Raw genomic sequence first — 26334 nt, forward strand, 5'->3', positions numbered from 1 at the left:
TGCAAGCCCTTACTGAGTTTAGCAACAATCACAACGACATGCATGGATAGCAGTCCTGGATTCTGTTTGGGTCATTTAAAACACAGAAGGAACAGGGTTAGAAATTTGATCCACCTCAACCTGCCTGCAATACTCCTACCCAGGCTAGCTCATTAGATTCAGGCTAGTGAGAAGTGGTCTTCAGATTGTCCCTTCACCTCATCTCATTTAAGTCTTTGCACAAACTGGCACCCTCAAATGCTCAATCATGAAGGGTGACCTGGAGATTTGGGATGTTGACAGGCACATTTGAAAAAGCACCAGTCACCCATCAGGAGTATATACTGTACAGATAATACAGTTTGAAGTTTCTACTACGTCTAAGTTGTTGGAAGTGTTGTTTTTCTTCTCGTTTGTCCTCCAGACTTTGAGACCTCTCCTTGTGCATGTATCCCTTCCCCATTGAAAAAGACAGGTCTTAAATCTAAGCAGCACTTTCAGCAGCACACCAAAGACCAGGGAGGCCAAACATTTGTTCGTCAACAGCTCAGCAGTGTGTTAATGCCCAGTTCAATGTCTGTGTTCTCAACTTGTTTGTCCTTGAGTTGGAACTTGTCCTGACCTTTTTGTGGCAGGGAAGCTTGAGTGATGTGTGGTCGGGAGGCAATATTTGTACATGATGACTTCAGCAAATGTTTGTAGGTCACTAATCTCCTGTGAACTTGATGTTAGGGATGTAGGGGTGACAGAGGGCATTCTGGTACTCATGCATTATGTAGCTGGTACACTCACATACTTCTGTTAGTTGTCGTACTGTGATGTTTCTTATGCAATGGTACATGGTACCGCTTTGAGCCTGTGTCTTCTTCTTGGAATTTGTTGCCTACTCGCACAATTTATGCCAGTTTCTTTCACTGCCTTGAAGGAGAGAAAGCAGGATATGTCACCGAATAGCATGTCAGCATTAGCCATTACTTATGAGGTTGTGTTAGGCCCTCCTGAAGATGATTATGAACATAGACAGGATTTCTTTTGACATTGAGTCCCAGTTTATTTTCTTAAAGTTTGTTTTCAAGAAAACAATCTCTCCTTTGTATTCTGCTCTTGTGACACTTCTTGAAGAAAATGTTACAACATAGAGATGTAGTTTTAACCACTCGTTGCTTGTTTTTATAAGACTTGAAGTTTTGAGTACCCTTTTCCATGGTCTTGTCACCCGAGATTATTTCATACTCATACCTGTGTTTTCCTTAGAAAAGAAGAATGCCTCCGCTGAGGAAAAGTGAAGTGAAGGGGAACTACTATGGTGTGGGTTTGTTTTTCTTGGGATACACTTTGGGACACATAAAGGAAGTGACGCCTTTTGGGATTCTTTGCTTCTTTGCCTAATGTTTACAAGTTTTCAATCTTGGTTGCCATTTTACAATGGGCAGGCATAGACAACAGATCCTCAGAACTTAGCACATTGTTACATTAGTTTTTCAGAGCTTATACTGTTATAGTCTTGCAAAATAGTCGCAAGCAGGCTTTTCTTAGTGTGGCCTCTCAAAATCATCCTATTAGCCCTGAAGAAGGACTAGTTTGAGCATTTACAGCAAAAGTCTTACGAGCCAAGTTTTAGGACAGGAAAAGTCTACTTAGCAAGAGACATGGAGGACAAACACCAGCATTCTTGGAAAGACTCTGACTTAGCATCTGTCTTGATTTGAAGATGAATATCCATTTCTGTCAAGGGACCGGCTGTGGCCGGCTGCGATCCATTTCTGACTATTTTTGCTGAAATCTGTGTCTCATGCAATAAAAAGGAAAAGGACAAAACCGAAAACGCTTTGACTTGGCTTGACTTGACTAACATTGAAGAGGAAAAGGCCAATCTTGTAAGGAATAGAATGACACCCAATGCCATGCTACCTGTGGCCTTCAATGGCTGGCACACCAGACCAGCCCTTAGTCATTACTGCCCATACTGACAGCTCCTGTCCATGTCAGGGGGCCAGGAATATGAGGACACACACTCAGTATGTCTCAACACTGCCCATAGATAACATCATGGCCTTGTCAACCCCTCTACCCTAAATTCCCCAACACATCAGTACACTGCTGATCAGGTGGGGATTGCTCCTCAGTGCAGAGAGATGAGTTGAGCCAGGCGTGACCTGGAGGTTATACTGACTCCCCTGACTGTACAGTGTGTTTATACTGAAGTCTCAGGGTACATGTCAGGTTGAAAAGTACACTCTGACTGGCCTGTCCATTTTCTGACTGGTTGAATTACTATCTGTGGCCTTGTCAATTTTTATTTTTTTTGCTGGATGCGGTGGCATATTTTTCTGTTGCAACCAATTAATTACCGGTAGGAGTAATTGTTCTGAAGTCTTTCTGTCTGTCATATGTATTTGGTGTATAGGACTACAGAAAGAATAGTTAACAGAAATGTCTAGCTAACTCAGTAACTGTAGATCCGACTAAAGTCAAGGTCGAATTTCTATCCGGTGATGATCCTGAAACACAGTTGAAGTCCTCCACCGAGAAATAAGGATGTCCAAAGGCGCCAAAACGCCTGTGGGAACCTTGCTAGTATTCCAACATGTAACTCCCATGTGGAGGCCTGTACTGAAGCCACATGTTGCAGGCATACCTTTGTCTGGTCTGACATGTAAGCTGTGAATGCTTGAGTGCAAGTTGATGTATACCATATTTGTTAGCACATTACCGGCTATGTCTGTCAGTACTCAAGTATCTAACAACAGTTAACTCTGCTTTACTGGAGGACCCTGGGGACTGAAAGGTAAAAGCTGTTCAAACTCAAAAGAATTAGGAGAAGAAGAAAGAATAAAAGAGGGGAGAGATGGGGAGTTAGCCTCTCATGTCTACCTTATGTTAAATCTCAGTATGTAAAATCATTTGAATTTTGTATTGCTGTTTTTGGGTTTGGAGACAATTTGCCCAGATAATGGCATGCAAGAGTTTAAAAATTCTGATTGTAGTATAGATTCACTACAGTACAACCTGTTTGCTATATAGTGATAAAACTGAGTTGTTAAGGCAGGTTGTATAGAGGAAATTTTGCCAAACAGCACTCTAACTTCTGTGTTGACAAAACAGTGCGGTAGCAATGTTACCCTAGGTCCCTGCCGCTGGCCACGTCCCAAATATTTACCTCAGGAACTTACCTGTTGTGCCTGCTTCTCTAACTCTGAGTGGGTGGATAGCTCTCCAGACATTTTCTACACATTGTATTTGTACATGCCTATCTCTGTGTGATACTGTGTGATAAATACTGATAAAGACATAATATCACAATGAGTATGATAGTGCAATTTATAGCTATTGAGTATTGTATATAGAAATGCTTTTTTAGATATTCAGTTCAAGCAGTTTTTGTGCCTGTAGTATCATATCCTGGGTAACCTCCTTGGTTTTGTTTTTCATATTAGACTGCTCTAACACTGCAGACATTATTCAGTTGTAAATAACTGTATTGTAAGTTCTGGTGCCAGTGTGTTCTGGTGTGCATCAGGGTGTGTACAGGCATCAGTCAGCACTTCTTCTTGTCCATTTACCTGTGGAAATGCAGAACAATGAGGCCTTTTTCCCAAATTGCATTTACCTTGTGGAAAGTTAAACACTTGACTAAGTTTTGCATTACCAAAAATAGTTATGATTTATTGAAATGTTTCCTTTAGGATGCTTTCTAATAGTGTATGCGACTCCCTGTATTACCAACTGCCAGATGAGGTAATGCACTAGTTCTAGTACATTTGTAAATACGTAATAGGAGCTATGGATTTGGAACTAATTGGCTTAAGCCATGGCTTATCCACTCTCCTTGAAAGTTTGGCGTATTCTTAATCATGACAATGACACCTGTGAGGTATTGTAACCACGTGCAGTAGCATGCAAGTCAGTGTATGTTGTGATTGAAACCCTAGCCCTCCCAATAAGCAGCTGTATTGTAGATAATGGGGCCACTGCACGCTAGAAGGCCAATTCAAAGGAGCGCTGCAGTGAGTACAAAGTTTTCTCTGATGTCATTATTTTTTTTCTTCTTTTTTTTTGTATGGTGATGAATGTGTGATATATATAGTGCTTCTATGACGGGAAGATTTTCTCTTCCTGTTTGTATACAAGGATTGTTAAGATGCATTCAATAGTCTGAGTCTTTAGAGATATTGTTGATCTCATAAGTACTCTGGTAGTACTTTAAGCTCATATAAAGACCAACTTTACATTCCAAAAGCGTGAGATCTGCACCTTGTTAGAATTGATCAAGAAAGATGGGAGTTGTCTGAAATCATTTTGTATCGTTTTCTTGATAGATAGTTTTTTTCTCCCCATCTGTCATGGTCTACCACTTTACTTGGACACGTATGTCCTATCTGTTTGTGATATTATTGTCTTCCATGTAAAAAAATCTATGTTTGCAACACAACAAGAGAGTGATTTCTGTGGGGTTAGCTTTGGATGGTATAATGCCAACTGAGTATAAAAAGTATTTATCGACTTCAAGAAAGAATTCAAGAATTCATTCAGTTACCCCACAGCTTTGTCTTTATGATTTGCTTAAGTAACAAAATATTTACATCCTTCTCCATGAGAATATGTGGCAGGAAATGGACTGAAGTCAAACTTGTTGACTTATCTTAAAAAGTCAAGTGTCCCTCACCGACAGTAATTACCTTCATTATAAGCCACATTGTAACAAACTTGTGTGCTCTGCATCACGCATAGTTTCCTTTCGTCCCGGCTGTCACCAGTCCACAATGGGGGAAAATCTCCGTAACCCTGATGGCATTAGTGCCCTTTTCTGTGTAAAGACTTCTAGCTTTGGGCCAATTAGGGAGATCCCTCTAAAGCTGGCCTTAGATCTGGTAGTGAAGGGAAAGAGCTTAGATCATGACCCTCATTGACCTTATCACACCTTGTTATGGCGTGTTCATGACTTGCTAGAATTAAGGTGACCATGAATTGTCATTACTCTTTTAAATCAAGCACCATTACTACATATTAGAGAGAAAAGATGTCCTGTGGGAAGTCTTCGCAGCAATTGTGAAATCGGGCCTGATTTAACGAGCATATTCCAAACAGGAAGAGGTACAAAAGTACCCTTGAGAATATCAATTTTGGACTCTTGAATTGGCCTTGGCAATTCCGGTACACGTCTCTGTCATGAAAGAATGATCCCACACAATCAATTGTTCATCAATCTGTATTGAGTATAGTGTATCGGCTAGGAGGAAACCTTAGGCAATATCCTATTAGCATGCAGTTACGCCTTCTCTCACAGTGATCTCAGCCCTAATCCATCCATGACCGGAACCTGCCCTAGAACCACTTACTGTCCAGTTTGTTCTTTTCTCTCGCACCCCTTAAAGTTAGCGCCATCCCGGGAAGGAGCTATTTGTGTCCAGACTTCCTGTACTCCCAGCTTCCCCCTGGGTCCTTTGTGTGGTGGTGACTTTGAACTTGGGCTCACCCACAGAGCCTACAAATAAGACCTCGAACAGCTGGTCATCAGTTCTAGCCTGACACAACACTCCTCAGTTCAGAATCATCCGCATGTGAACCATCCGATTTTGCTGACTGTAGTATTTGAGGACACCATGGGGTGTCATCTTCCTGTTGTCATGTGTAAAATGGCAACCGATGCAACTTACTATTACAAGAGGGTCTGCATGCTCTTTTACGTAAGGCGTAGGTAGGCTATTTTATTTCCCGTAATTCGTAGGGAAAATCATCTTATCTACGTAATTCGTAGCGAGGCGACCAAATTTAGCGTAATTGTCTTCCTTGATTTAGCGTAATACGTAGGGGTTCTTCTGAATTTAGCGTAAATCGTTGTCGGGACCCCCCATGCAGACCCTCTTACAATTGTGAGATGCCCAGATCATAGAACACATGAAGAGGTTTGCAGTTTATGAACTTGAATACACTTAGTAGAATATGAACCTTGTGTTGGTTGACATTGTAGATATGCCAATATGCCATGCATTTATTTGTCTACTATGATTTTGTTGCGACCTATACTGAACCAATGGGTATATGTGTGCAGTAAAGGTCTTCATTCATGCATTCCTTCGTTCATTTCTTACCATGCAAAGAAGATTCTTCACGGTGTGTTATGCCACACTGTACTTGAGTATTTTGTATTATTTAGCATATCATCATATCTTGCATTTATTACTTGAGTAACTGATTTGCTGGTAGGTTTGGCCAATATATCTGTGCAATAACAACGTCAGGCAGGAATTCTGGCGCTTTCCCAAGCGAGCGTTTGTCACATCTCTGGCTCTTTGTGTAGTTTGTGTGGTCTTGACATTGCCCCAGCACCCCCAGGTCCCACCATTACTCCCCCACCACTTGCATTCATCTCTGTTATCGGCCTTCAGTCCAAATACCCATTATTTGGGCTGAACCCGGGATTCAGGATCCTCTGAGCAGTAATTAGACGCCAGCACCCCTACGAAGAATGCCAAGTCAATGTCATGGGCAGCATCCCAGGAAATACCCCTTTGTTAACAGAACCGGCTGTACAAAAGGAACACAGAAACGCTCAGTTGGATATTTCTGTTTGGATATCCATTCCTGTTGCTAGAGAAGTAGGCTTGTTTATACAACGTATATTACAGAATCTATGTATTTGTTTTTTTATATGAATGTATATAGTATAGATACATGTGTCCTGTATGGATGTGTCTTGCTGCCTCTACTGCAGTGACCTCCATTTTTATTCCAGTCATTGTCTTCAGTATTAGAATTATAGACAAATTGAAAACTGCCACTCAGTGACAGAGCCTTATCTTTATAATATAGGCAAAAGCTTACTTTAGAATTAAATATAAACTGGCAAAGATTTTAGCGAGGAAAAACTTTGCAAAAATTAAATACTAGACATACTGTATAATTATACATCTATGCACAGTCATAGTCTTCTCTTGTACAGTTTGTACCTTGCCTACCAACTCCTAGTCACACTCGCAGTGTCACATAATTTACCCCCTTCCTCAGCTCAGAGACAAAGCCACTGTTGAGAACGGAGCGTGCTGCGGGGAACATTTCCAGCTCGTGCTGGAAATGCCCTGTAGTGCTGGCAGTACCCGTCATACGCGATGTTCCGCAGGGTCTGTATGGGAGAAGTCCCATCTGTGGTGTCCCTACATGTTGTCACAGGTCCCTGGGAGTGGACATGTGTGTGTGTGTGTAGAGGGCTAGCCTAGAATCCATAACCGATGTCAATAATATCTATTGTGCAAGGATATCAGGGTCTATCTCAGTCTGTGTGGACCCTGGAAACAGTCTGGCATCCAGGCTAGTGGATGGCAGATGTCCAGGGGCGAGCATTCTTATGTGGAATGCTGACTTATCTTGCCAAGTTTGAGTTAGTGCCCAATATTGATCATGCCATATATTGCAAAGATTATTCTGATATGAAATAACACTACAAAGTCTTTTAAGCACATGTATGTATTGGCAACTGTCAAAATTAGCCATAGGCAGTTTGGCAACTTCCAGATAATGCAACATTGCTGAAACAGAGACTGTAACGTGAAGCCATGAATGAAGATTTGATATATTGATTTTGCCAAATGTCATTGCCCTTTCCAGTTGTGGAGAAAATAAAAGGACATACATACTGTATCTCATTTCAAGAGCAACAGCTAATTAGACCCTCCTTTCCCCTCAAGTAAGCAAGGCCTGTCTAATATTATCTGTCCAGGAATCATCCATATCTCTCACTCTAGGACTTTGCTGTAAGGGTAGCTAATGATTAATCCTATAAACTCTAAAAATGTGGTAAAGACAAATCAAACCTGATAAGATAAGGAGATTACTTCTGGCGTTTCAAGTGACACCCATCAGTCTTCTTCAGTGTCACTAGAATAAACTGGCAGCGATGCTGAAGAAGAGTGGTGGATGTCACTTGAGACCTCTTGAAGTAATTTCTATGTCCAGGTGTAGAGATTGAGTTGTCTAAGAGTATTGTTTACCTGAATGTCGAACCCTGGTGGAAGTAAAGTTTAAGGTAACTTATCCTCTGTACTTTGTGTTGCCAGTGAGTGCAGCCCAGGTCCCATGCCGGTGTGGGAAGAACCAGTTTGCCTGTGAGCCGACACCCTGGGGCGAGTGCACATGTATCCCCTCCCAGTGGCAGTGCGACGGAGACAACGACTGTGGCGACTCCAGCGACGAAGACGGCTGCAGTAAGTAACTACTAGTCATATTTCGTAAAAGAGTAGGGGCATGCCCAGTTGTGTGATGGTACAAATCCCTCCGTCTGGAGTTGGTGATTCACTGCAAATCACCTCGATGGAGGCCTGATGAACCTCCGTCTCGTGTCAGCCACACGGTGATTACATTCAGCCGGACTCCAGGAAGAATAGTCACGTATCAGTCACTAATAGAGATCCAAATTAAACCAACATTGGCATCTTTTTTTTTGTCCATTGACCAGACAATCAGAAAAAAAAGACTGTCAAATAAGTGTCATTAATTTTAGAGGTCCATGACTGTCCATCCTAACAATGCAGTAGTACTTACACTACGTCAATCAATTTCATCAATCAGGAATTATTGCAGGATGCTAGAAACGGCTTTGTTGACATTGAAATATTAGAGTGCACCACCATGCAAGCTTGGCGTCAGTTTGACGAAAGTTTCTTGACACTTCTTTGTCCTGTTCCCCTTCCTTTCAGCCCTCCCCACCTGTTCCGACACAGACTTTACCTGCAGTAACGGCAAGTGTATCCGGCGCTCGTGGCTGTGTGACCAAGACAACGACTGTGGAGATGACTCAGATGAGATTGCCTGTCGTAAGCACTCCCTTGTGACAGTTGTGCCTGCATTTTTATTTCGCTATGCAAGCAACCTTAAGGAGTTTAAATGTACTAGGCCTCTATATGTCTTCTTTGGGAATGACTGCAGTAGGCACAATTGCTGCTGAAATGTCCTCCTGAAGGCAATCAATCAAAGATGTTTTCAGTATTGGATGGATTTAGGTTGTCCCATCACACATGTGTAGGGTGTGTGTGAGGCTTGGTGCCTGGTAGTTGTAGGTTATGGGCAGACTTGGGTGGGTGGAGGTGAGGATTCCTGGCATGCCACACTGATGTACAACATGTGGGATCTACAATAAAGCTGTTCTCTAGCCTAACACTCCCTAGTTACACAAGTTCCTGATGTTAGAGATTTACAACAGTTTATTCCAGGACAACTGGGAAATTTAGTTGTACCCAAAAGGGCCAAGTTCCACAAATAACAAGCAAGCTTTGGTGTGGTTTTTCATAATTATACAATGTTTGACTAGAGCACAAACCACTTTCTAAAGTTGGAAGAACTCTTATCTTTTTTTTTATTATAGCTCAGTATACATGTATGTTGAAACGTCCATTTTGAAATCCCATACAAAGGTTATCTTGTAAATAGAATGCTATTGATTTTGAATAGGTTTTTTAGTTGTCTAAAAGTATTAATTTTATGAGTATTGCTGCCAACATTGTTGGACTACCTCCTTGGACTATCCAAGTATCATTGAACCCCCTCGCTGTAAATGCAAGAGTGATTTGATTACTGTACCGTAGTATTGCCGTTTTCTGCCTCCTTGTATCTGCCAAAGACATGAGATGTTCCTGTGTCCTGCCCTGCATGCATGTAGCTCCCAGAAACTGCACGGATGATGAGTTTGCCTGTGCCAATGGCCAGTGCATCAGGAACAGATGGAGATGTGATGGTGATGATGACTGTGGTGATAACAGCGATGAGAACTGCCGTGAGTCATCAAATTGTTTTTTTAATCTTTTCTGGAAGTGCTGTATATGTAAGGCAATGATTCATTGCTGATTGTAAGACAATGGTAGGGTTTATCAAAATTTTTATTGCCCATGAGACAGTTGTAAAAGCTGACTTAACAGAATTGAGTTAATGGCAAAAAGGAGGTTTTCGAAGATTCTTTATGGTATGTGTGAGCACTCTTAATTTAATGTTGGACGGTGCCCTAAGCTGTCCTTCTCTTGAAGATCAAAATAATGTTGCTCCATCAGATTTAAGATATTTCTAGGATGGCTTCTGTCACAATATTTTATCCAGTCTGAAGTTCATATTGGAGGGATATAGTCTGTGGCTTTTGCCAAAGGATGAGCAGTAGGCCTTAGTAAGTACAGTAAGACATTTATTTCGACTATTTTTCATTGTGTTTCAGCGTCGAGAACATGTACCCCAGCAGAGTTCACCTGTGGGGATAACAGCTGCATCACCTCCCTGTGGAGATGTGACAAGGACAGGGACTGCACAGATGGGTCTGACGAGGAGGACTGTCGTAAGTACTCCTCACTGATGCACCCTTTCCACTCAGGCTGCGATAGGGATACCCTTAAAGACTAATCAATGAATCCTCTCTTGACAGCACTGTTATGAGCAGTCTCCGTTTCTTGAAATTTTCTCAAAAAAGCAGAAAATGCCATTTCGGTGAGTGTGGGGGTGCATGCCCCTGCACCTTCCAAGAAAGCTCACGCCTTTGGCACTCGCTAGTCCATAAAATCTACAAAAGAGCCCCCAAACAAAATCCTGGCTACAGGCTTTGAGCCATTAGTACTTGAAACGAATTTCATTTATGAAGAATTGTCTTTTATAGTTTTTGTTGTCTTGAGAAAAACATACTTTTATATCCTGAAGCTTATTCAATTTGTCAAATCATACGTCACACATGTTCACTGAACAGTCCCCAACCAGTGGAAAGGGCTTTTAGCAATGTCTGACAGCTGATGACTGCCAGAACCTCTTGTCACCTGCAAATCAACCTCATTTCTAAAGACTACTTGAACCATGTAGTGCATGTTGCCCAGCAACAACATGACATGTTTAACCATGTAGAAAGCTATCAAACACCTGTTGCCAGCAAGAAATTTGATGGCTGTGTAATATTTGTGGCATTGCTTAGCAATAGATCTTTCCACTTAAGGCTGGTACTGCTGATCTACCAAATATTTGACAGACAGGTTTTATATCATGCATCATCCTGAAATATAGGATCACACGAGTCCACTATTGGATGTCCAATGGTTGCTCAGAGATCTCTGTAGTGAAAAAGGGCCTTAGACTGTTAGTGTTACCAACTGTCAGGGCTTGTTATTTGGCAATAAATGGGCAAGAGGTGGTTATCAGAGGGCCTTCTCTTTTTGAAGAAATATTGACAAGATATGCCATAGATTTTGCTTTTATAACAAAATACAGGAATTTTTCCAACAAATTGTAATCTTTGATTTTCATGCATTAAGAGCGAATGTCTGTAAGGGTCAAACAATGGTGGCAGGGGTCAAAAAATAGATTTGGCTCATATTTTGCACAGTGATAGTACTTGGTACACAACCCCTCAAAATAGCTTTCTTTCTGCTCAGAACCTCTCGTTGCTATGGTAGCAGGCCAAAGAAGTTTATGGGCCATATTTCCAGATTTTGGCATGTAAAAAACATGAAAATTGGCCAACTTTAGGGCACTAATCCTGATCAATGCTTTAACTTACAAACAAAAGCAGAAAGTCCTGATTAGAGCAATGCCTAAACTTGCATTAAATAGCAGTAGAGTTAATCTTCTGTAAAATCTATGGTCACGGGCAACCTGAATGCAATACACTGTTTTCACGTTCCAAAAAAACTGAAATTTTGCCCAACTTTGAAGCACTGAAAGTCCGTAAGTGTAAAGATTTTTCGCTTGCAATTCACACCAAATAATAACCCACTAAAGAGCTATCAGATGAATGCTTGCAAAGTTTGGGTTCTTGTTTTGTTGCTACGCAATTATCCTTTAAAGTGGGTCAATTTTCATGATTTTGAGAAACGTCATTTTTTGCTATCTTTGAACTACTGTAAGTTCTAAACCAAACATGTTCTGTTATTGGAATTTATTTGAAAAATAAACCAATATATTGTCTATTAAATGCATGCTTGTAAAGTTTGCGTTCATGTTTTGTTGCTACGCAATTGTCCTTTAAAGTAGGTCAATTTTCATGATTTTGAGAAAATGTCATTTTTTGCTATCTTTGAACTATTGTAAGTTCCAAACCAAACTTGTTCTGTTATTGGAATTTATTTGAAAGATAAACCAATATATTGTCCATCAGACGCATGCTTGCACATTTCAGGTTCTTGTATTCTAGCAGAGTATGCACATATCTGAAGTAGGTCGTATTCCACTAATCTTGTTGTTGAAAAAAAAAACAGTTACTGTAATACACATGTCACAGTCTTTGTTTTTTTATAGAAACAATGTAACAAACACGCTATCACCATAAAGAAAAAAAAAGTTGTAGAGATTCTACACAAAGTAATACTCGTCTTCAATGTCCCACATCCCCTCTTTCATGCAGGGATAAATCATAATCCAGTTGCACAAACAAATGTCTCACTGATACCGTAAGGCTTTTGCGTATGCCGCGGGATTAGCCCTACATAGGAGGGTGTGTCAGATGCATCCACTCAGAACTTCCAAACATTCTGATATCTCTGCAGCTACGCACGCTACGTATACTCGTGTATGACTACAGTCTACAGTCTTATGTTTGCTTCCCACAATATTGACTCTCAAAGACTTAACTTGTTTCTACTTTGAACAAATATCACCAATATCAGTGTGTCTTTCTATTCACAGTAGCATACATATAAGACAAACATGCGTTTGGTCAACTTCTGCAATGTCTGTGGCCAGTATTCATTTTGACAGGCAATGGCTGGAAATTGGGTACTCTTAAGGTTTTTCCACAAATGCTGACTATACACCGGCAGTGATTATTGACGACACATCTACATAAAAGTGCTCCCATTTCAGGGGTCACAGTTCAATCTTCAAGACTACCTATAAGTTCCTGTCCATGGTCAAAATAAGTACACAGAAATAGCAGAGGGTGTACATATTGTTCACATGAACATGGCACTGTAAGTGGAAAGATGCACAGAGTTTGATGAAAAACACAAGTTAAGTCTTCGGGAGTCAATATTTGTGGGGACGCAAGCATGTTTAACTTAAGTCACTGTAGACAAGGAGGTTCAACTGCAAATGTAGTAGAGTGTTCAGAAGTTCAGAGTAGATGCATCTGACTTTAACAACGAGCATGACTGTGTAGAATCCCTTCAAATGTTTGTTTTTCTTTAGTGTGGTTACACATTGTTAGTGTTATATTAATTCTATAAAAATGAAGACTACCATGTCTGGTGTATCGCCATTGTCAAAAACAAGTTTTAGGATAAGTGCGAAAAACGACCTACTTATAGGGACATGTACGTATTCTGCTAGAATACAAGAACCCCAACTGTGCATAGTCATGCATTTGATAGACAATGTATTGGTTTATATTTCAAGCAGATTTCCGTTACAGAACAAGTTTGGTTTGGAATTTATCACTGTGCAAATATAGCACAAAATAACTATCAAAGTCACGAAAATTGAACTACTTTAAAGGACAATTGTGTATCAACAAAACAAGAACTCAAATATAAGCATATATCTGATAAACAATATATTGGTTATTTCAATTACACAACAATTTTGGTTTAGAATTTATGATAGTTCAAATATAGCAAAAATGACATATCATCAAAGTCATGAAAATCAGCCCACTTCAAAGGGAAAATGTGTACCAACAAAACAAGTACCCAAACTTTACATGCGTGCCTTTGATAAACAATATATTGGTTTACATTCCAAGTAAATTCCAATAACATAACAAGTTTGGTTTGGAAGTTATGATTGCGCAAAAATGGCACAAAATGACATATTATCAAAATCATGAAAACTGACCCACTTTAAAGGACAATTGCATAGCAACAAAACAAGAACGCAAACTTTACAAGTATGCATTTAATAGACAATATATTGGTTTATCTTTCAAATAAATTCCAATAACAGAACAAGTTTGGTTTAGAACTTACAATAGTTCAAATATGGCACAAAATGACATTTTGTCAAAATCATAAAAATTGACCTACTTTAAAGGACAATTACGGAGCAACGAAATAAGAACACAACTTTAATAAGCATGAGTTTCATAGACAATATATTGGTTTATATTTGATGTAAGTTTCAATAACAGAACAAGTTTGGTTTGGAAGTTATGATTGTGCAAAAATGGCAAAAATGACATATTATCAAAATCATGAAAATTGACCCACTTTAAAGGACAGTTGCGTAGCAACAAAACATGAACGCAAACTTTACAAGCATGCGTTTGATAGACAATATATTGGTTTATCTTCCAAATAAATTCCAATAACAGAACAAGTTTGGTTTATAACTTACAGTAGTTCAAAGATAGCAAAAAATGACATTTCTCAAAATCATGAAAATTGACCCACTTTAAAGGATAATTGCGTAGCAACAAAACAAGAACCCAAACTTTGCAAGCATTCATCTGATAGCTCTTTAGTAGGTTATTATTTGGTGTGAATTGCAAGCGAAAAATCTTTACACTTACGGACTTTCAGTGCTTCAAAGTTGGGCAAAATTTCAGTTTTTTTGGAACGTGAAAACAGTGTATTGCATTCAGGTTGCCCATGACCATAGATTTTACAGAAGATTAACTTTTCTGCTATTTGATGCAAGTTCAGGCATTGCCAGGCATTGCTCTAATCAGGACATTCTGCTTTTGTTTGTAAGTTAAAGCATTGATCAGGATTAGTGCCCTAAAGTTGGCCAATTTTCATGTTTTTTACATGCCAAAATCTGGAAAAATGGCCCATAAACTTCTTTGGCCTGTTGCCATAGCAACGAGAGGTTCTGAGCAGAAAGAAAGCTATTTTGAGGGGTTGTGTACCAAGTACTATCACTGCAAAATATGAGCCAAATCTATTTTTTGACCCCTGCCACCATTGTTTGACCCTTACAGACATTCGCTCTTAATTGTTCAAGAAATTGTAATTTTTCATTTCTCTGTATAAATTGTTCCAAGAAATTTTTCAGGTGTAAATGGGAAAAGAAACATAAATGAATTGTGTAATGTTTGCTGTCCAGCTACCATGCCAGCGACCTGTGCCCCAGATGAGTACCGCTGTGATTACGGCCGCTGCATCCTGGAGGTATATGCCTGTGATGGTGACAACGACTGTGGCGACTGGAGTGACGAAATAGCATGTGGTAAGTTGTAAAAAATCCTTCTGCCTGCCAGTATGTGTAAGTGAATTCTAAGTATGGTCCAGAAGAGCCACCTTGTGTTTATGTTAGGGAGGACAGTTTTGGGGCCATTTAGATATAACTGTAAAAGTTTGGGACTACAAACATCAGGCTAGATTTGCTGTGATAACATTGCAAGGCTAGTTATTTTGTATCCTAACTACAAGAACTCCTACATGTATTTGGAATCAGACTTTTGAAATTCTTGAATGGGCAACCACCTGCTTTTAAATGGTTGAGTCCATTCTTACATGGTTAACTACACCCTGTCCTGAGCGACCACCTGTCAGCAGCCATGTTTTCTCTGTCCCTTAAGTGGTGGCTGATTCCAAATTACTGAATGTTGTGAATAGTGACAAAAAGATGTTTGTTACAACTTAGTCGTATGACCTGTAGATTTTCTTGTATTGGAAGGTTTTCAGTCATAAATATATCCCATTAAATACAAGTTGCTATGCTAGCAGGAGTAATGCAAATAAAACTGCACCACATGTGACACCTATTACAGCTACCAGAAAGCCCTGTTGGTCAGGACAGACCCAGTGTGGCAGTGGACTTCCTTGTATTGGAAGGTTTACAGTCATAAATATATCCTATCAAATACACGTTTGTGCTAGCAGGAGCAATGCAAATGTAACTGCACCACATGTGACACCTGTGCGTGCACCTGTTACAGCTACCAGAAAGCCGTGTCGGTCTGGAGAGTTCCAGTGTGGCAGTGGGATCTGCATCAACGCTGCCTGGCAGTGTGACGGCGACTTTGACTGTGACGACCAGTCCGATGAGAAGAACTGCCGTGAGTAGAGAAGATTTATTTGACAGCTAAGGTGTTGCACATCGAGTTGTTTCTTTTTTTATCACAACTTGTGGTAGAGATTTCCAGGTCAAGAAAACGGCTTCGTTGTACAACTGCTGGCAAACTTTGTGCTCAGTTTTGACCAAAATAACAAAATCTTAACCATACATGATTATTCAACAATTCTTATTTTCCTATATGTACTTACAGAGCAAAGGTGACCTATTCTTTTGGCTGGTTTGGTACCACTCCAGGCTATATCCCAGCACCCTTTGTTTACATTTAGAATTATAGCCATGTCCAGCTGTTTACTCTCCTGCTTGTTTACACACACACCCTGTTGCTTACTTGTCGGCTTGTTTACAGCCACCCCCAGCTGTGCCAGTAACCAGTTCCGCTGCCAGAGCGGGCGGTGCATCCGGTTGTCATGGCGATGTGACGGGGAGGACGACTGTTTTGACAACAGTGATGAGGTGGACTGTGGTGAGGCTACACTTCCTTCATCATTTATCTACAGTTGGCCCATTGCACAATCATTTACATCTCAACTTTATTGCAGGCACTTGGCTCATATCACATGAACAATAAATATGAAAAGCATGGCTATGCATTTGTAAAGTTTAGACATAAAGTAAAAGGCCTGTCCGCATCTGACAACCCCTTTGTGTTGCCATGATAATCCAGCGATGTTGTTACATGTGTATATCATCACTAATGTTGTACGAGTTGTCCCGGACTGATAAGTCACACCTGGACTCACAGGGGTGAAGTAACTGAACTGAAGTCAAGGTTCTCATCGGCTTCCGTTGGACGAACATCATCATCATCATCAATGTTGTCCCTATATCAGTATGTGTGATGGGAGAATGCAATTATCTTTGATAGAGTAAGGAAGCACTGACAAAATAGCTAGCGTGTTGTGCTGTAGAGACTACAGTAACTTTTCTATGTAAACCGCCGCAACCATAATTAAGCCCAGCTGTTTCAGTATGGAATCCTGATGTTAGTTTGTGTTGTTTCCCCCAGCACCCCAGGTGTGTGCCCCTGACCAGTTCAGGTGTAACAACACCAGGTGTATTGGCTCCCACAAGCTGTGCAATGGTGTGGACAACTGTGGAGACAACAGTGACGAGGCACCAGAACTGCAGTGCAGTAAGGATACCTCTCTCTATATAAATGTACCCTTGTGTTGGCATAGGACTTGATTTTTTTTAGGTCTTCTCATGAACCGAACAGCCTGCACCATATATTCTCCATCTTGCAAATACTAAAACTATCATAATCAGGGCTGTCATTTTCAGTAATTTTATGTCATTAAGTTCAGAGTTTTTCAATGAACAGTACAAAATTTTTCTCTGTCCCAAATTTCCATTCTGGGACGGATGGATGTATACTGGAGATACTGGAGATAGCCCTTATCAAATGGATATCGTAATTGTTAATGCTGTACATACATGTAGGTCACAGACCCATGATTTGAAAGGCTGAATCGTGGTTCAGCTGATACCTGTGGGTGTACGGCCTGTAGAGGCTCCAGTACCACATGTACTTTGATGCAAAAGGATTTACCATATTCTTTTTCCTCCAAAGACATCGAGGTTCCGGGCTCCTGTCAGGACGGCAACGGTGGCTGTGAGCACAAGTGCAGCATGATGGGAAGCCGTATCTGGTGTTCCTGTCACGAGGGGTACCGCCTCATGCCGGATGGAAGGACTTGTGCAGGTGTGTACAGACATTTACTACTACAATCAGTCGTACTCTAAAGCTCTCATTTTTCAGTAGTTTTGGTGTGGAATGCAAGGGTTGAATATGGCCAATTTTGTTTGAGTTTGAGTTGAGTTTGAGTTTATACAGAAGTAAGTGTAAGTGTTGGCACGAGGGCAAGAAATTTTGTTGCATATCAGGACAGGGAACTTTTTCCCAGAGATAATGAATTTTAGTTAAGTCATTTTTTTCAATATTGTTTCCTTGACAGATGTTGATGAGTGCCAGCTGGAGGGCACCTGTAGTCAGATGTGTCACAACACCATCGGCAGCTTCCAGTGCTCCTGTGTCAAAGGGTACGAGCTCAAGCCTGACAAGAAGGGCTGCAAGGCTCTGGGTAAGGCTGCTTTCCAGACATAAACTCTTCTGTATAACTAGTAGATTTGAAGTAAAGATGGTGTTAGTTTCCTTCTGTACTTAGCACTGGCTTGTACCAGTGTACTTCCCTTATAGGCATTGTTGCGGTAGTAATTTTACTGATGTATTGCTTTTTACAGGTCCTGAAGCTTGGTTATTGTTTGCCAATCGTATCGACATCCGCCGGATGCACCCAGACAGATCAGACTACGACCCGATCCTCAGTAACCTACAGAACGCCATCGCTCTGGACTTCCACTCCGAACTGAACTGGGTGTACTGGTCTGACGTCACTCTGGACAGGATCATGCGGGCGTACTTGAACGGCTCGGGGATGGCTGAGGTGGTCAGTACAGGGCTGGAGAGCCCAGGTGAGTGTTGATGTGTTTGTGAGTGTTGGTGAGGAGTTTTCTTGGTCTGACTTGTGGTGCTATAGTTAAAATAGGTACTTGGATGGGACAGGCCACATGTGATAGTTGGGAGCATTGGGACAATGTTGAAGAGTTGCTGCTGTGGAATCGCTTCAATGTTGAAATAAAACCGTGCACAACATTCACAACCCTCAACACTCCCATACATTATCACATGGCCTGTCCAGGTTTCCAAACATGGGTGCAACAAGGCATGTTGGTGCTACTTTGAGAAAAGGTTCTTTGAGGATGGTTTTTGTTTATGTATATACTCACAAAAACTGGAGAAAGTCTGGTGAATTTACTGCTGGTTTTGGGATGACTTTTGGTGATTCTTTTAAAAGGATGAAACCCTTTAGCTTCTGGTGCTACATTATGTGACTTTGATTGAATTGAAATTTAATGGATTTTTTCATATAAATCGAGACTCTTTTGCTTGTGTAATTTGTTTAAAAACTGATTTGATTGTAATGTGTGGTACAACAACTGTTGACATAAGAAGTACTAAGCATTGGCAGAAAGGTTTCATTCTTTTGAAAACTGGAGAAAAGTGAAAAACATTCAAATCATAAACAGGGGGCATCAAAGTGGGACCGTGTATTGTTGTACCCATGTTGTAGGCTCTGCGATGTCCAGTGTAGTGGCCAGCATGAATAGGTCACTCCCCACAGCAGTGGTGTCTGCAGGACTGGAGAGTGCAGGTAGGGAGAAAGCAAGGAGGTTAAAGAAAGAGAGGAGAGCGTTCCTATTGTTCCGATCTTTGCCGCGAGTGTGAATCACATCGAAGTGCTAATTACCCCAATCTGCATCTCGCCAGGCTAGCGTGGGCCTTTGTTTACGAGTCAGTTTCAACATCACTCGTCCAGGAACATCGATTTGGGGCCGGGATTTCAGCGATTTTGAGGATGATTCTCATTAAATACAGCGCTACTTTTACTAAGGAAACAGATATCAATAGTGACGATACTTCGCCTGAGGCAAGTGCGAGCATAGTTCCCCACGGGCCACAGAAATGTGTGTAACAACAAGTCACGCGGTGTAGAAGAACGCTGGGTCGGCTTTCATAGCCCAGGACACACGGAGCTATTTCATAGTATTTGTAAGAAGCTTGAGAAACGCTATGCAACTTTATTTTCAAGTCTGTCAAATTAAGATATCAAGCCATCTGTGTAAAAAAAAAATGCGTTCCTCGTGAGGCAAAAATTCCCTCAATACCGACAAAATAAATTTCCTCGGAAATATCATCTTGCTTCCCATCATTGCCATGAACATCCACGGAGCCCTCAGAGTACAAAATTCATGCATCACGAACAGCAAAAATCGATCGCAAACAGCAACAACAAATACTTATTTGGCACACCCAAGCCCACTACTATCGTTGAAAAAAAGTCTCTTTTGCGGGGCAAGCGTAATAATTTTTTAATAGACACATGAAGTAGAGAATATTGTTCATAATTCTGAGACAAAAAAATCGGGGATACAGCGACAAAAATGCCTGTAAATTCACTCAACTTGGTCGCACAGCGCCGAAACAAGTATCGACATGATCGCCATCTTGGTCTCTCCACAACAGTACTGTTTGCACACGTCACCTTCGCTTCCCAAATAAGGAAATCTGCGGAAACTGCGCTCATCTCGCTCACAGTTCGGCAACCCTCGGTCGTCCTCGGCCGGGATCGCGGTGCATGACGTCATGGCTGGGCTCATGTGATTGGCTGACACGTCCGGGCTCATCAGAAATGGCGGGAAACCCCGCGGCCATGATGGTCATCAGAGACGCGCCGCCGGATAGCGGAAACAATGGGCCCGGAGGGTCTGAACAATAGCCCGCAGTGGGGTGTTAATGACTGAGCTCTCTCCTGTGATTCTTTAACCTCCTTGGAGAAAGTAATAGTAGTAGTAGAGTCATACAAAGATAACATAGAAAATGCTGATTTTCCTGTACTATTTTTGTGTGTGACTTTTTAAAGACTGTGAATCATACTGAGTATGAATGCTTTTATGCTTTTTCTACATTTGTGTAAAAGTGACATATGCCATATGGACAGTGTTATATATCCTATGGATCAGTGGCCTTCACATTACATTACATTATACACAGTTGACCTGTCACCAGTCCTCAATCATGGGTGTGGACTTTTTAGCAGATGCTCATTAGTGGATTTATTGCTTCCTCTGAAAGCTGTAATTTTGGGCTCTGCATACTTAAGATGTATTATGCATGAGTAGGCAGCACTGGCAGACAGTGTTTTGCCATGGTGTTTTGCTGAGAAACAGTGATGCAAAATGTCCAGGTTACAGTAGTTAGCATTTATAAAAAATGCTCTTAGACTGGGAGGCTTTTTTCTTCAAAGTGTATTGTACATGATTGATGTATTACCTTTGAAATTGCCTAAAGATCAGTTTTGAACACATCATAAAGGCTGATGTCATTCCTTTTGGTGCTGCTAGGTGGTGTTGCAGTAGACTGGGTAGGGAACAAGCTGTACTGGACAGACTCAGGCACAGCCAGGATCGAGGTGTCCCACCTGGACGGATCCTACAGGAAAGTCGTTCTGTGGGAGAATGTGGAGAAACCCAGAGCTATAGCTGTCCATCCACTGGAAGGGTAAGGAGCCTGGATTAAAAGGAATCCTAATCTGGTCCCAAATTTAAGGAAGCCAAGTTTCAAACTGTATATGTCAGTGGTCCACATTTAATCATTCATTTCACTGATATGATTAGAAGAATTTGTTCATGTGGCAACTCATCATTAACATAGATGTGATATGTACCATGCTTATCAGATTGCTCTGTACATTGCTTTGCTCTTGACTAGAATTTGTAGCTGTTAAACTAGCTTTGCACTGTTGAAACTTGTTGAGGCCAGTTTAGTCGCCATTTTAGAACAATGTTTGTGTCATGTAGAAGTCAGGACCAATTGTTTTTTCAATGTTTTTTCAATGACATCAAATAGTTGGTTAGGAATTTGTCTTCCTAAATTTGTACAACATGAATATTTTGCTGATGTTGTATGATGATTACTAGTAATGAGTTTTGTTGTTATACATGAATTTGGACAGGAAACTTTTCTGGACAGACTGGGGCTCCACACCAAAAATCGAGTCAGCAGGAATGGATGGAACTGTGCGTGGAGCGGTGGCGAAGACTAACTTGTTCTGGCCCAACGGTCTGACGCTTGACTACGCCACCAACAAACTGTACTGGGCTGACGCCAAGCACCATGTCATCGAGTGTGCCAACTTGGATGGTACTGAGAGAAAGGCTGTCATCAGCCAAGGTGAGGAAGCGTTTAGCTGTTTCATTATGAAATCTAATGCTTGATCCTTTTAATCTTTGTCTCCCGTCCCCTGCTTATAATACATTGTAAGTTCACATGGGGAAGTTAGTGGTAATTCCCATATCACCTGCAAACCCTATTCAATCATTATAGTTGAGGGTTTTTAAAAATAGATAGCAAAGAATGTTGATGAGGTTAGACAACCAGGTGAAAAATATTAATATTTTAAAGACGATTCAATCTGTGCAACTGGATACAGAGATACAGAGATTAATTTCTGGTGTGAGTGACATTTATCACTTTTCTTCAGTGTCACTAGACTGGACTGGCAGTGTCACGTACATGTACATATGCATTGCATGTATAGTATTGATTCTCTCTGCTAGTCCATTCTTGTGACACTGAAGAAGAGTGATGGATTTCACTTAAGATGTCCAGAAGTAATCTCCATATACTATACTATCCAGTAGTAGAGATGGAATTGTCTTTGAAAATGTCAATATTAGCCTGTAAGATGTATGTAATCTAACCCTTGCCCCCTCATCCTTGCCAGGTCTGCCCCACCCCTTTGCCATCACGTTGTTTGAGGATAACCTGTACTGGACAGACTGGCACACCAAGAGTATCAACAGTGCCAACAAGTTCACAGGGAATGAGATCGAGACACTACGGGAGCGCCTGCACTTCCCCATGGATGTCCGTACCTTCCACCCCATGAGGCAACCACCAGGTACGAGGAACTTGGAATATACTTTAGATTTGTGTAAGTTCAAGGGGACTTACAAATGTTATATCATGGTAAACTAAAGGGGGAAGAGAAGAATTCTCAATGGGAACATGGAGTGCATTACAGACTGAATGGTTTGGGATGGAGAGATCAAAAAGCAAAAGCATGAATATGAAACCACTTGAAAAATGCCACGTTTACAGTAATCTCTGCTTTGAAAATAAATGAGATATTTAGGAATAGTCCTATAAAAGTGGACTACTCCATGTTGATAGCGAGTTCACTGTACTTGACTTTGCATACATGTACAACATGTGACAGCAGAATTGTCAGTCTGGATTACTTTGTTACATCAGGTTGTTGTCAAGATGTAGCAGGCAGAACATGGAAGGGTTTTGAAAAACAATTTCCATCATCAACGGAGATACTGATGCTGATGTTGACTGATACTGATGCACTAATGCCTTTCTTGACCTGTAGGAGTTGACCGATGCGGAGAGAACAACGGCGGCTGTAGTCACCTGTGTCTGCAGAACCCCACCAGCTACTCCTGTCACTGTCCCACTGGCATCAGGCTGCTGAACGAGAAGGACTGTGCAACTGGTAGGACACAGAGACACATGCTCTATCAGCTTTTGGGTGTCCTATGTCTGTCTGGCTGTGAATTATGAAATCTTATGTTTCTTATATGTAATTCTTATGGTGATTGCTTTCCTGTTCCTCATTGCAGGAGTAACATACTCATTTTTGTGTGTGTAGGTTTATATATTTTGTAGACGTTTTGCATTTTGTTGCATGCAGTCTGATTTTGTGTTGATCAACATTGCACCCATGTTATTAGAACAAGGACAAAGGTAGCATAAGTAACATAGATGTCATCATAATCAAAAGAAATTTCTTTTAGCTGAGATTTATGTTGTCTTTCACATGTTTGCAGACATCGAACAGTTCCTACTGTTTGCCAGAAGAACAGACATCCGCAGAATCTCGTTTGACACAAGGGAGAAGGCTGACGTGGTTCTCCCGCTGGGTGAGCTGCGCAGTGCCGTGGCGCTGGACTGGGACAGCGAGGAGGGACACATCTACTGGTCAGATGTCACGGCCGACACCATCAACAGGGCAAAGTGGGACGGGTCCGAGATTGAGGTTAGAGATTTGGTGTTGAAACTTATGTTCTTCTTCTCAGTGATGTTCATCACAAACAGGTCGGTCTCCAGGAGACAGACAATTTGCTTACAAGAAATTACAGAACCTTCAAAATCTGAACTTAATGACATGAAATTGATGAAAATGTATTTTTGTAAGCTTCAAATGTCAAAATTGATATTATTAGATCAACAGCATGTCCTCCCAAATCAAATTGAGAGCTAGAGACAGCCCTGGTTACAAAGCTAGATTTTTTTACGATTTTGCAGTGGAAATATATGATGACACCCTTTACCTTTATCTACAGGTTCTTGTTAACTCTAGTCTTGAGAGTCCAGCAGGCCTGGCTGTGGACTGGGTGACCAGGAAGCTGTACTGGACAGACGCTGGATCAGACCGTATTGAGGTGTCCAATCTGGACGGCTCCACCAGATCTGTGCTGATCTGGGAGATGCTGGATCGACCGAGGGACATCATTGTGGATCCTATAGAAGGGTGAGTTTACACAGCAGAACTGACTGTGTCCTTTGGTTTGGTTTGGTTTATTAAGATCTCCATTAGTGATAATTCACTTGTCTTCCTGGAGTCCATATTAAAACACAGTCCATATTATTGTCTTACACTTCTCTTGTGTTATGTACAGTCAACAAAACATTGGAATAGTTTATTATATAATCCAAATTTATTCTACTACTAGAGTTCCACGAACACATACCTTTGCCAAATAAACCAGGTTTGTTATGTAGAATGATGTCTGTAGACAAATGCGTTACTCATTTCATTTTCTTTATAATTAAATGCTTGGAGTTGGTTTATAAAATTTCGGCATTTATTATGCAAATTAGATCCCAATTTACAATTAATTGATATCAAATTGTATCAAGCATTACTTAAGCTATCAGCATACCAAAATCATGATGATCCTTTGATCCATTCTTGACTTATTCTCTTTCAAAGTCTTTAAATACACCTCTAACTCTCTTCCCTCTTTCTCAGTTACATATGTGACAACTTTGATGAAAGTACTATAATGGAATGCAGTGGATTTATGAACTTTTCCTAATCAATTATGCAAATTAGCTGTTAACTTGCATAATAAGTATCACATTATATAAGTCTTCATTTAGGCTATCTACATGCCGAAAATCATGACGATCCGTCAACACGTTAATATTTTCTCATTAATTATGCAAATGAGATCATCATTTGCATGATAAATATGTATTGACATTTCTCTCTTTCTCAGCTACATTTGTGACAAGTTTTAAAGCCCTATCATGGAATGTAGTGAATTTATAAAATATCCTCATTAATTATGCAAATTAGCTGTTGATTTGCATAATTGTTATCTCATTATGTAGGTTTTCACTTACGCTACCTACATACAAAAAAACATGATGATCCATCAACATGTTCATATTTTCTCATTAATTATGCAAATGAGGTCATCATTTGCATAATTGATATCTGTCGACATTTCTCTCCTTCCCAGCTACATATGTGACAAGTTTGAAAGTCCTATCATGGAATGTAGTGGATTTATAATTTTTCCTCATTAATTATGCAAATTAGCTGCTGATTTGCATAATTAGTATACCATTATGTAAGTCATCACTCATTCTATCTACATACCAAAAATCATGACGATCTGTCAACACGTTGTAGAGTTATTCTCATCCAAAGTTTGAAAGGAAACCGGCGCCTGCAGTTCCAAAAAAGCCGCTAGGGGGCCCAAACTCACAGCACTTACTCTCTGCCTCGAGGGCTATCTACCACTCAAAAATCATGATCACAGCATGTCCAGAACACGAGATATCAAAAATTGAGGTTCTGCTGCAGTACCTTAGCAAGCCGCTTCGTTTTCCCGACCCCTACCCACCTACCAAATATTATCGGGATCCATCCAAGACTTCTTGAGTTATGCTGTTAACAGACAGACAGACACACAGACACACAGACTCACAAGCCCAAAACATAACCTTAGCCATTCTGGCAAAGGTAATTATTGGCCTTATACTAGTCTACAAATTTTTACATAAAGAAAAATACTATTCATTGTATTAAAGATGTTTTATTCCTGCCAGTTTGAATCATATAGTTTTTTTTTGTTTCAATCATTCAATTTGGTATCTGTAGATATGATGAATGTTAGAATTACAACCTGCATTCCAAGATTCCTATGTCTTGAGTGTTCTCCTGCAAGTGTTTTAGGCTCATCAAGTAAGACTTGGAGAGAAATGAATGGACATACAATGTACATGATTGTATAGATAAGCTAAAACTCATTCTATGCTACATTCCCTGCTACCAGACACATGTACTGGACTGACTGGGGCCTGAGCCCTAAGATCGAGCGTGCCGGGATGGATGGGTCCGAGAGACAACCAATTGTTACCAAGAACCTGACATGGCCTAATGGTCTGGCAATCGACTCAGAGTTGGGACGGCTGTTCTGGGTAGATGCTGGGCTGAAGACTATTGAGTTCTCATCTCTGGATGGCACAAACAGACAGGTGTGTGTTGATTTAGCTGCTGTGTGTTACTGCATTACAGTACTGGAGCTACTTTGTAAGGTTAAAAAGTTGGGATTTAAAGAATTTGAAAATGCTACGTACACATACTAGTCGCACTTAGTATCATCATCTATGGTATGCCCCTTGCTGTAGTTTTAATGTCAGCTGTTAATGGAACATCCTTTTTTGATTTTGCTTTTGGATTACTC

The 26334-nt window shown here is 40.7% G+C and overlaps 1 protein-coding gene across 5 annotated transcripts in view; it reads left to right on the forward strand.

Annotated features, from left to right (window-relative positions):
* LOC118414947 (low-density lipoprotein receptor-related protein 4-like) overlaps positions 1 to 26334 on the forward strand; it is a 66324-nt gene that overhangs the window by 26398 nt on the left and 13592 nt on the right. For 4 of the 5 annotated variants that reach the window (XM_035819292.1, XM_035819288.1, XM_035819289.1 and 1 more), the window contains exons 2-20: positions 8034 to 8180; positions 8673 to 8789; positions 9632 to 9745; positions 10175 to 10291; positions 14974 to 15096; positions 15809 to 15928; positions 16295 to 16411; positions 16955 to 17080; positions 17519 to 17650; positions 17904 to 18029; positions 18190 to 18420; positions 19080 to 19160; positions 20911 to 21067; positions 21522 to 21739; positions 22293 to 22469; positions 22947 to 23069; positions 23404 to 23612; positions 23920 to 24107; positions 25924 to 26125. In XM_035819292.1, coding sequence (XP_035675185.1) covers positions 8034 to 8180; positions 8673 to 8789; positions 9632 to 9745; positions 10175 to 10291; positions 14974 to 15096; positions 15809 to 15928; positions 16295 to 16411; positions 16955 to 17080; positions 17519 to 17650; positions 17904 to 18029; positions 18190 to 18420; positions 19080 to 19160; positions 20911 to 21067; positions 21522 to 21739; positions 22293 to 22469; positions 22947 to 23069; positions 23404 to 23612; positions 23920 to 24107; positions 25924 to 26125 — 2825 coding nt within the window. The remainder of the gene's footprint in view (positions 1 to 8033; positions 8181 to 8672; positions 8790 to 9631; positions 9746 to 10174; positions 10292 to 14973; positions 15097 to 15808; positions 15929 to 16294; positions 16412 to 16954; positions 17081 to 17518; positions 17651 to 17903; positions 18030 to 18189; positions 18421 to 19079; positions 19161 to 20910; positions 21068 to 21521; positions 21740 to 22292; positions 22470 to 22946; positions 23070 to 23403; positions 23613 to 23919; positions 24108 to 25923; positions 26126 to 26334) is intronic. The other variant, XM_035819290.1, reaches the window with a different exon arrangement.

The sequence above is a fragment of the Branchiostoma floridae genome, chromosome 4 (genome assembly GCF_000003815.2).
Source record: "Branchiostoma floridae strain S238N-H82 chromosome 4, Bfl_VNyyK, whole genome shotgun sequence".
Taxonomy (NCBI): domain Eukaryota; kingdom Metazoa; phylum Chordata; class Leptocardii; order Amphioxiformes; family Branchiostomatidae; genus Branchiostoma; species Branchiostoma floridae.